This window comes from Phragmites australis, chromosome 5 (assembly GCF_958298935.1).
Source record: "Phragmites australis chromosome 5, lpPhrAust1.1, whole genome shotgun sequence".
NCBI classification, from domain to species: Eukaryota; Viridiplantae; Streptophyta; class Magnoliopsida; order Poales; family Poaceae; genus Phragmites; species Phragmites australis.
Genome location: NC_084925.1, coordinates 25,664,944 through 25,675,267, shown reverse-complemented (window position 1 = coordinate 25,675,267; position 10,324 = coordinate 25,664,944). Strand labels below are relative to the sequence as shown.

Below are 10,324 nucleotides of genomic sequence, written 5' to 3'. Positions count from 1 at the left end.
GATGCACATACGTTAAACTATCTTAAACAATACATATATAATTTGCTATATCTCACATCGCTAATCTGAAAAATGACCTACCAACCAAATATTGCAACAAATCCTAGATTCTAGGGGTGCTTTCTAATCTCATCACAAAAGAGAGTTTGTATTGCAAATAATTGGTGGATGAGAAGTGGATTACCTGCCAATCCTTTTTCACCAAAAACAAGGCTTCAATCCCTTTGGATTTGATGGATTTTAGGGAGGGGAGAGAGATAGGAGAGAGGGACGGACAGCGTAGAAGAGAGGTTTAGTGCTGGATGGGGAAAGTAAGGGGGAGGATAGAGGTAAATAAGCGGATCCAGTTATGTATTCCCGTAACACGACGTTATTCCTTTAATACGATACAAGACCTTTAATATCATACTAGATCGCGTTATCCAGACACTTTCAACTCGCATCCGATATAACAGAGCACGACACCAAGTTAATAACACTATGAAATAAATCTACAGCGCCGCTACATATGACGCTGTAAAAAAATCTATTTCTAAACATCTTTCTCGAAAATATGTTTGAAAAAAATATTTTCGAAAAGGGCAAAAAATCCACACCGCACCGCACGTACCGGGATGGGTGCTGTGCCGCATCAAAAGGAGGCGCCCCCCACGTGGCTTCCCGCTCGGGCACGCACCGGCTGCCACCCCGGGCCTGCCCTCGTATTCCCGGCCGCATTAAACAAGCCCAGCCGCGAACTGGCGCTCGAAAAAGTCGCAGCAGCTCCCGCGCGCTAAAATACTCCTCCAAGGCGCAGACACAGACAAACACAAGCCAAACCAACACCACCACCGCCGCCTCTCATCAGTATCTCTCTCCTCTGCTCTGCAGGCTGCAGCTGCAGTGCGCGTCTTGTACAGCTCTCTCTCTCTCTCTCTGCTCAGCGCCTCAGCCTAGGCTAGCTTAACTCATCTGCACAACGAAAGAGGAGGACGCGGCCCAGTGGTGGAGGCAAACCAGGCACATCCAGCATCCAGCAGCACCAGAAAAATCCACCGGTTAATCTCATCTAGCTAGCCACTTTCTCTGTGCTCCGCATGGCCGCGGTGTAGCTGAAGGCTACGCTAGATCCTCCTTCGGGTGCATACGAGCGTGCCCAGCCAAGAAAGGAGGAAAGAGGATGGGGGAGAAGGCAGCGGACGCGGCGGCGGCGGCGGCGGGCACGGGGGACCAGGACGACGGACAGGCGGCGGCGGCGGCGGGACTGGACGGCATCCAGTACTGCAGCGAGCACCCCTACCGGCCCGGCACGGCCGCGGCGTTGGTCGCCGGCGGGGGGATATGCGCGTTCTGCCTGCAGGAGAAGCTGGGGAGGCTGGTGTCCTCCTCCAAGTCCAGCCCTTTCTTCCCGCTCGGCGGCCACCCGCCGCCCTCCGGCTCCCCGTCGTCGCCACCGTCCTTCCGCCGCGCGGCCGAGCCGCCGCCGCCGCTCCATCCCTCCGGCGCCTCGCGAAAGTTCATCCCTTTCCACCGGAAGAAGACCCCCTCGTCGTCGTCGTCGTCGTCTTCCTCTGCCTCCGCGGCGCTGTCCGAGGGAGGCGTGCTGAAGAGGAGCAAGTCGGTGGCGCCGCGGCCCGAGGAGCAGTTCCCCTACTCGTCGGCGTCGTCGGTGACGGCCGAGAGCCCGCGCAAGAAGAGCTTCTGGTCGTTCCTCTACCTCTCCTCGTCCTCATTCGCCTACGCGCATCAGACCACCGCCTCCACGCCGTACACCAACGGGGGCGGCGCCGCCGCGAGGAGGAAGTCGGTGTCTGTGGCGTCGGCGGCGTGGGCGTCCAGGGGTGGCGCCGCGGCCGGCGTTGGCGCACATGATCAGCAGCTGCGCGCCGGGACGTCGTCGACGTTGGGGCGGACGCTGGAGGCCATCGGCGAGCCGGAGAGCCCGAGCCAGGTGTCGTCCTCCTCTTCCTTCGGACGGAAGGTGGCGCGGTCGCGTTCCGTCGGGTGCGGCAGCCGCAGCTTCTCCGGCGACTTCCTGGAGCGCCTCTCCAACGGCTTCGGCGACTGCACGCTCCGGCGCGTCGAGTCCCACCGCGAGTCCAAGCCGCACAAGATGCGCGGCGCCCTCGGCCACCTCGGCGGCGCCGCCGACGATGAGGATGGCGACGACGACGACGTGTACGAGCACCAGCACCGGATCAAGTGCGCGGGGTTCTTTGGAAGCCTGGGCCCCGCGTCGTCTACCTACTGGCTCTCCGCGGCCAGCGGCGGCGTCGGCAGCGGCACGAGGAGGTCTGGCGGTCGCAGCCACCGGAGCTGGGCTTGGGCGTTGGCAAGCCCCATGAGGGCGCTGCGGCCGACGACGAGCTCCACCTCCACGAAGACCATCACGGTGGTGCCGCCCAGCCACGTGACTGTCCACGGCAACGGCAACGGCAACACGTCGACGTCGTCATTGTCCATATCTTCCCCGACGCCATCATCTTCGGAGGCAACTGCCGCGGCCGTGGCGAATTGAAAATTTGAAGCTGCACAACCGGTTAATTATCTCTCCCAGGCCCTCCCCTCCCCTCTTGTTGAATCGCCGCATATACATCTCATCCTCACTCGCTGCATTTCCTCTGTCTTGTGTGTAATTTCAAGAACAAACTACTCAAAGTTGAAAATGTGCTGTGGATTTTGGGTCGATCTTGCTGCTAGTCCTGACGTCCGATGTGGGTTCTACTTAAACTAACAAGGGTACACCTGAATTTGTTCGTCTGTTCAATTTGTTCGCCAAATCACCATCCGTTTCATCACTGAAACCCCCATCAACTGCTGAATACACAACCGTCACGTTCTAGTTGAGAGTTGTACTGGTATTTTTACCCAACATCTCAACTCATTTGATGCATCCAACAATCTTTATCCATGGGTGGGTGCTGGGTAGAAATTCACCATTACTTCGATCAGAAACACAGTAATGTTCACCATAAGGAACGGTGCTTTTGGGTAGTTGGGGGATGGAGAAGAAGCGTAGAACGACAAGACAAGAATTGTTACTGCCAGGCCATAGGCCATAGCCCATGGCAGTGTGACCATTTTGTCATCAGTTCAGTAGGTGGCCAGGCCAGCCACATCCCAACCTGTAAGTACAACCGCAGTTTGACCATCAAACATGGCTGCAGGTTGCGAAGCGGCGCAGCCCGTGACCACTACTCCGTAACATGGGCATCTCTCTCTCTCCCTCTCTCCGGTGAAAGGTCGCCACTCACTAACAGAAGGTACTCCGAGGATATGGAAACGTTAAAACCTTTTGCGAGGAGCGAGAGGGGCTGAAAGTGAAAGCTATGGATGATGGTTAAGGCTCGGTCCAATCATGCAAGGCCAGCGACACTATACATGCACTACACCTGTGTGAGACCATGGCAGCTGGGCACTGCCGCCCAGTGGAGTGGAGTGTGTGCTCCCCTGCAGCAACACGACAGGGGCGCCCGCGCCACAGTGACACTGTTCCGAGAGATGCTCCGAGACGCAGCTTTATCGTGCAGCTGCAACAGGATCAGTTTGGTTTTGCAATGGTCTGATGGGATCCTCACGCATCTCCAGCCGAATTCTTTTACGCTTTCGTTTCTTTTATGAGGCATTTTCATTTCATTTAGCGTTTTAAAGATTTTCTTTCGCGGTTTTTATCATAAAGTGGTTTTGACCTTTATTCTTATTTTGGGATTCTTTTTTTTTGAATCGAAAATTATTAGAGATATGATGAAAATAAAAGAAATAAGAAGGAAGAAGAGATTAGGAAAAGAATGAATTAAAAGGAATATGGTTGAAATGTTCTCACCTCATGCATGGTCAATTGGTCATGGCCTGATGCGCTCATGACTATGACTTGTCACTCTGGAGAAAAGGCGCGGGGGGCCCGATCCCCATTCCCCAGCAGCAGCTCCTCTTTATAATGCACACTCATTTCGCGGATCTTGTCTCGGCGTCCTTCTGTCTCCCCCCTCGAATTCCACGTTTGTACGCTTCGTGATTATTCGATCGCGACGCATCACGTATGATGGATTAGTGGACTTATTAATCAATCGCTCACCTGATGGTATGATGAGGCATTGAAGGATCAGCGTACGAGCTGACTGCCGTAGTACTTGGAGCTGCCCTCTCTCTCTCGTTCGTTCCTGTGAGGCTGTGAAAGTGATACCGTCGACGGGCGACGACCAATCAATCATGGGGTTGTGGCGGTGGCGACAATGGTGGCCGAGCCGTCCCTGTTGTGTACTGTGTATGGCCTGCTCCGATCCGAGCCAGCCGTGCGTCCAACTTGCCACAGGCAGCCGAGCCAGCCGTGAACTTCCCTGAGCCACCTGAGACTGAGAGAGCGGATGCAAACGCAGCATTAGAGCATGCTGAAAAGCCAACACTTGGGCGCAAACGCGACGCAGCAGTTGTACGGGTGTAAGGGCTCGGGGCAGAGGCAGGATAGGACCCGAGAGTCACTCACGTATGCAGCTACGCGACACAGACAAGACAGTTATGGTTTTCCAGGGCGCCATGAATTGTTGCAAGAAATCACAGCTCCAGTAGGTGGCTCCTCGGTGCATGAGTGCTGCATAGACCGATTGAAGCTGCAGCTCGCCATCCGTCAGTCATCGCCGAGCCAGGTCCAAACAAGCATGATTTGGTCCCAGGTGGAAACAACGACCATGGCCAGGCAAAAAGCCTTAGGAGCAGCTGATCTAGCGATATCCTGACACCATAGCCAGCGCACGGCGAGCCGACGCCCGGCCGAATCCTGATAAGATTCCCGTCAGTACAATGCGGTGTTGTTTTTCAGGCGATTGGAAACGAGAGCCATGCTTTGAGAGTATACTTCCAACAAGTTCCGGCCGTGCTTTACGTAACAGGACCGAGATGGGATTACGCTTGTCACGTAGCGCTAGGCACTAGCACAGGCTGCGAACCTACAGCTTTGACTCACTGACCAGCTTCAGGACCAGGCTGCCAAACCATCGACGCCATGCGTCTCTCGGCACCACAGCTTGCACATGCAAATACGATCGGATCTCCAGCGTGGCCATGCTTGCAATGACTAGCACTAGTAGTAATGTAAGTAGTCGACTCTTCCAGTATCAATCATCGAGTTGCTTCTGAAGGGATCGGACCAATGATTTGCCTGCGCGCGTTCGCTCCATTCCCACGCTCTTGTCTTCCTCCTCTCTCAGCCACGGCCGGTGGTTGGCGATGGCCGGCCACCCCGTCCGCATTGTTTAGAATACGCTGCACCTGCACGCACGCAGCATGTCTCGCTGTTGGTCATAGGGAAGGCAGCTGGTCGCACATCAATTGACACACCACTTACCTCTGTCCATGTCTTTTTGTCGTAGAAGAAAATTTAAGGTTATTTCTTGTACATATTATATGTTATTTTACGTTCTCTCAATTGCACGTACTAATTGTTAAATCAGAAAAAAATATAAGATTAAAATCTCATAAGAATCTTTTGGTAAAAGATCCCGTAAAATTTGTTTTCAGTTACCCTAGCATGATAGGAGCCGTAACATGTGTGCGATCTTGTCAGCTCACGGCGATTTCTCCACCATCTGATGGAAACCTGCGATAGAATTTAGAAGGTGGGTAGTACAGGACAAAAGCAGGTGCTTGTTTTATCCTCGAGTGAGGTAGATCGAGAGAGATGGCTGAGCACCCAGTGTACCGTTTGTCACATATGCAAAGCAAGCATCCATCGTCGTACGTCAACCCCACAGGCTCTACATAATACTGAGAGCCAGGGAATGCCTCCGCTGCTGAGAGGTTGAGAGACGACCAAATCAAGCTAACTGTAAATCAATAGGGAGAGACAGATCAGTGAATCAAACAGAGCAACGTTATCATAGGCATCATCACAGGAGAACATGGATGGCACGAGTGCCCATCGTACCGTGGACCTTCTTTTCGTTTTCATCTTCACCTCACCGGGTCTTACCAGTAACAAAACAAATAGTTCAGGATGCTCCGGTCAGTGAGCTCTGATGCAGTCTCACATGCAGCGACCATTTTATTTACGTGTGTATTGACCAAGGAATGGTCCCCACCTATAATACTGTTCTAGTATTACAATATATAGTAGCGGATCAAGATGATGCGGCTATATGCGGCTGTTGTCGTAACCTTGCCTTTGCAGGTTGTGTTTTTTACATGTGTGCCTGATATCATTGATGCCTTCGGTGTGTCAGCATCTCAGCACTCAGCAGCAGTAAAATCATGGTACAGTCACCCTCGTCCATGCTCCCCTCTTGTCCAAAAGCATGAACAGCAAGCATAGGACCAAACTTTTCTACATCCCTAATCTGTTTCTATCAGCAAACCCTCAGAGAAAAGATGAATACTTCAATTTGTTGCATAAGAAGGTACGAAGTGGATTACAATTCACCGTATTAGCTTGTTAGATGGCTATGCCTCGTCGCTATGGCGATTCACAGTAGCCGCCGCCCTTCCTCAACCACGCCCCCTCTGCCCATCACCACCACCACCACCGTCTCTGGGACCACCACCATCGGACCTACCGAGACTCCTTCGTCGCCCGCCTGAGTCTCTCCCTTCTCGCTCAGTCGTCCACCGGCTAACCTCCCTTCTATCCCCCTGCTGCCACCGTCGCTGCTCCCCAAATCCACCTTAGAACCCTGCCTCCGCCACCATTCCAGGCCGGAGATCCACCCTAGAAGCTCGCAAACATCCTCCAACCATCAGATCCGCCCGCACTACCTCTTCCAACCGGGATCTTCTTCACTGATTCTCCGCTGCCGCAATCGCCTAGATCTAGTGCCCCTCGAGCTGCCTCTGTCGAGTTTGTTCTGGAGATACCTTCTGAAGCAGATCCCCCTCCATTACTACAAAAACTATTTTTCGAGACACCTAAGGTACTTTTTCACAAACGGTTCATTTGAAAAACTGTCTGAACAGTTGGGCCTCCTGCGGTTACGGACCGCATGTGAAAAATAAATTTTCACAGGTGGTTCCTTATGTGAACCGCCTCTAGAAATGACCATCTATTAAAAAATTCATAACGTTTTCATATCAAGTCGGATGAGGAAAAACTCTATATGAAAATTGTAGCCTTTGACGAGATCTACAATCTTGTAGTTGACATTTGTTTTTATTTGAAGTCATTTAGAGGTCCAAATAATCATTTTAAGTTTCAAACGATTATTTATACATCTAAATGACTTCAAATGAAAACATTGTCAACAAAAGAGTTGTAGATCTCGTCGAGAGCTATAATTTTCTTATAGAGTTTGTTCTCATCCAACTTTGTATGAAAAATTTATGAATTTTTAAAAATAATTTGTCACTCATTTCTACATGCAGTTCCTTATATGAATCGTTTGTGAAAATTGGTGATAATTTATCTTAAAAAATTCATAACTTTCTCATACAAAGTCGGATGAGGATAAACTTTATATGAAAATTGTAGCCCTCGATGAGATCTACAACTTTGTAGTTGAAAAGTTTTTCATTTGAAATCATTTAGACGCCCAAATAATCATTTAAAGTTTCGGATAGTAGATATAAAAAAATTACATATGCTAATATGGCCAGTAGTAGTTCTGTGGTGGGATGATGAGGAAGGTTTGGGCGAGCTGAGAGATTTCGAGTTCGAGTGCCAAAAATCACGTAGCGTGCATATTTCGTGCGAAAAAATGTGTGACTTGTGACTTGTGACGTGGCGACCGCGATGGGTGCCTGATCGGTCCAAATTTTTTTTTGCTTTTTCTGGGTCAAAAAATATCGATTCGGGGACCGATTATCACAGGCTGTTCGCTTAAGGAACCGCCTATAGAAATAAATTTTCTACAGGCGGTCCGCTTAAGGAACCGTTTGTGAAAACCTGTGAACCACATATGGTAATAGATTTCTACAGACGGTCTCTTTTGCTCCTATGAAAATCGTTCATTTCTACAGGCCTTCGATCACAGGCGGGTGCGCTAAACGCTTGTTAAAATGAGTTACTACCCGCCTCTAAAAATAATTTTGTAGTAGCGCTCGCTCCTACGCAGATGCAAGGGAATGGCTTTTACTTCTCCGCCAGGGCTACCACTGCCTCTGCCTCTGTAAGCCTCCTCCGCACGTCTGGACTACGCCCATGCCGAGTCTAGATAAGGAGTTGGGTTGGACGCCGGTTCATACAGGATGCGACCGACAACGCAGGCCTCCGTCACCTCACCAGCGACACCTCTTCTCAAGGGGACAAGATGGCATTCAACCATACTTTCAATCTCGCCACCAAACGCCTGTCACTACCCCTCCTCAGCCACCTTTCAAAAGGCCATGGAGGACCGCTGCTTCCATTGTTTGGCGAGAGACCACTATGCTTCCTCGTGCCGTGACCTGATCAGGTGCCTGAGGTGCCACAAGTTCGGCCACAAGCAACACGGCTGCAAGCTTCGCCTCCTCCGAAGCCTCACCACCCCTGCAGTCTCGACCTCGCTCGGCGCGCCAAAGATGATGGCCATCAGAGATCCAAACACTAGGCCTAACGAGGATTCATGCCTCATCCCTATGTCCTTCAACCTCGACCGCGAGCTCCGGGAATGGGAAGGCACCATGCTGGTTCCTTGGGCCATCAGCGTTCCAACAGGCATCACTGTTAGGAACATCGAAGATTCTATCCTTGCTGACCAGCAGCTCCGGTGCGACGAGGTCACTGTGACGCAGCACCAACCCGAGCCATACATGATCAAGTTCATGCATCATGCCAACTGCGTGGCGGCCTACAACCAAAGGGCGGATCAAGCGCCATGGGATCGAGCTGTGCCTTTGGCCATGACGGAGTCTGAGCTTGGCCCTCGATGCTGAGCTTTTCTTCAGAGTGCGCTTGCGGCTTGATGGAGTGCCAATTCATGCCTGGTCCACAGACATTGTGGTGTGCATTGTCTCCTATTTGTGTGCCCTTCAATGCATCAAGACCACCTTGATTGATCCAACGGACACACAAACGATCGATTTGTGGGCTTGGACCTCCAACCTGAGAAAGTCTAGCTCCTCTTCACCCACCGACCATGCAACACCGCCCGAACGGTGTTCACCTCTACAGCACCGCTGGAGCATTGGCAACACAATATCAAATACTGGGTCATCGTCCACTTGGATATCATAGAAGATTGTCGGTCGACCAAGAGCACCCCCTTCAGCCACACCTTTAGCTTCGTCGGCCCTCCGGCTTTGGCGCTCACCCCGACCAGGCACCACTTGGATTGGTGTTATGACATCATTAATGGGGCTCCGACCGATGCCCCTTCAATGGTGTCGGGTCGCCACCCGCTTCCTCCACACCAGTACGATGACATCGACAATGGTCGCGACGATAGATGCCCACGAAGAAGTAGCTGCCAACATGACAGTCATGACCACCCCCACGGTGGCCTGCCTCGACACCGCCACGATGAAGATGACGAGGAAGATGGACATGGCCGTCGGGGCAGTGGTGAGCGCGCACACGCGCATGCTCACTCCTCGGCCAGGAGTGGTCACGAGTTCCACAGGGACCGGACGCCCTTCCCACGCAGATGCGACCATGGACCGTCTCACATTGGGCGTTGCCACCGAACCGCGGATGCATCGATGACCTCTTGACCACCGACGCCTGCTGCGGATCACCATGATCTCTCACAACCTCTCTCGGTTGGCTTCCTCGGATTTAGGCCTCCTCTTTCGATGATGGAAGAGTTGTATGACAAGGGGACTCGCAAGCTCCAGAGCACCTTCGCGCACCAGGCAGCCATTTTGCGCAGTGAGGTGCGCCAACTTGCTGAGTGCACAGGTGCATGGCCAGGTGATCGATTTCATCTCCCCGTTGCAAGCCTCTATGGAGAAGTGGTAGCAGGCAAGCGCCAAGTGGTTTAGCCAAGCCGAAGACTACATAGTCAAGGCCTGCACCCTCGTTGACCGCCTGCGCATTGACGGCTCCCCAGTGCTATCTGTGTCGAATGCTGGGTATGGAGCTACAACCAACGTCTGCAAGCCCTTGTGCCTCGGCAAGCCCCTTGCCTCGTGCCCAGCTGTGTCACCTACCATCGCTGAGGTTGAGGCCGCGCTCAACAATATTCTCATTGCCAACACCGACTCCGTAGCCCCTGCATGGAGGAGGGTTGACACGGCGTCGGGTTTCACATTGCACCTATGCCCCATGGAAGAGCCCGACAGACCATTGCTATCAACATCATCTCAGGCCAACCAAGTGTTGGCCACTCCTCCGCCTTCACGCGCCCTGGAGGTCCTCACGCCTCTCCAAGTCGTGCTGGCCAACGTGGCATTGACCGTGGAACCGAAGCTGTCTATAAGGCCCCTACGGATGGTTTGTGTGCCC

The 10,324-nt window shown here is 52.5% G+C and overlaps 1 protein-coding gene across 1 annotated transcript; it reads left to right on the top strand.

Annotated features, from left to right (window-relative positions):
* The first annotated feature begins 678 nt into the window (after positions 1-678).
* Positions 679-2,665, top strand: LOC133919015 (uncharacterized). Its single transcript, XM_062363193.1, has one exon. It carries the CDS (start codon positions 1,160-1,162, stop codon positions 2,495-2,497), a length of 1,338 nt encoding a protein of 445 aa, XP_062219177.1. The 5' UTR covers positions 679-1,159; the 3' UTR covers positions 2,498-2,665.
* The last annotated feature ends 7,659 nt before the right edge of the window (positions 2,666-10,324 follow it).

Bases quoted from the DNA above. Each gene is read 5' to 3' on its own strand.
- LOC133919015 (XM_062363193.1), top strand. From the start codon at position 1,160: ATGGGGGAGAAGGCAGCGGACGCGGCGGCGGCGGCGGCGGGCACGGGG.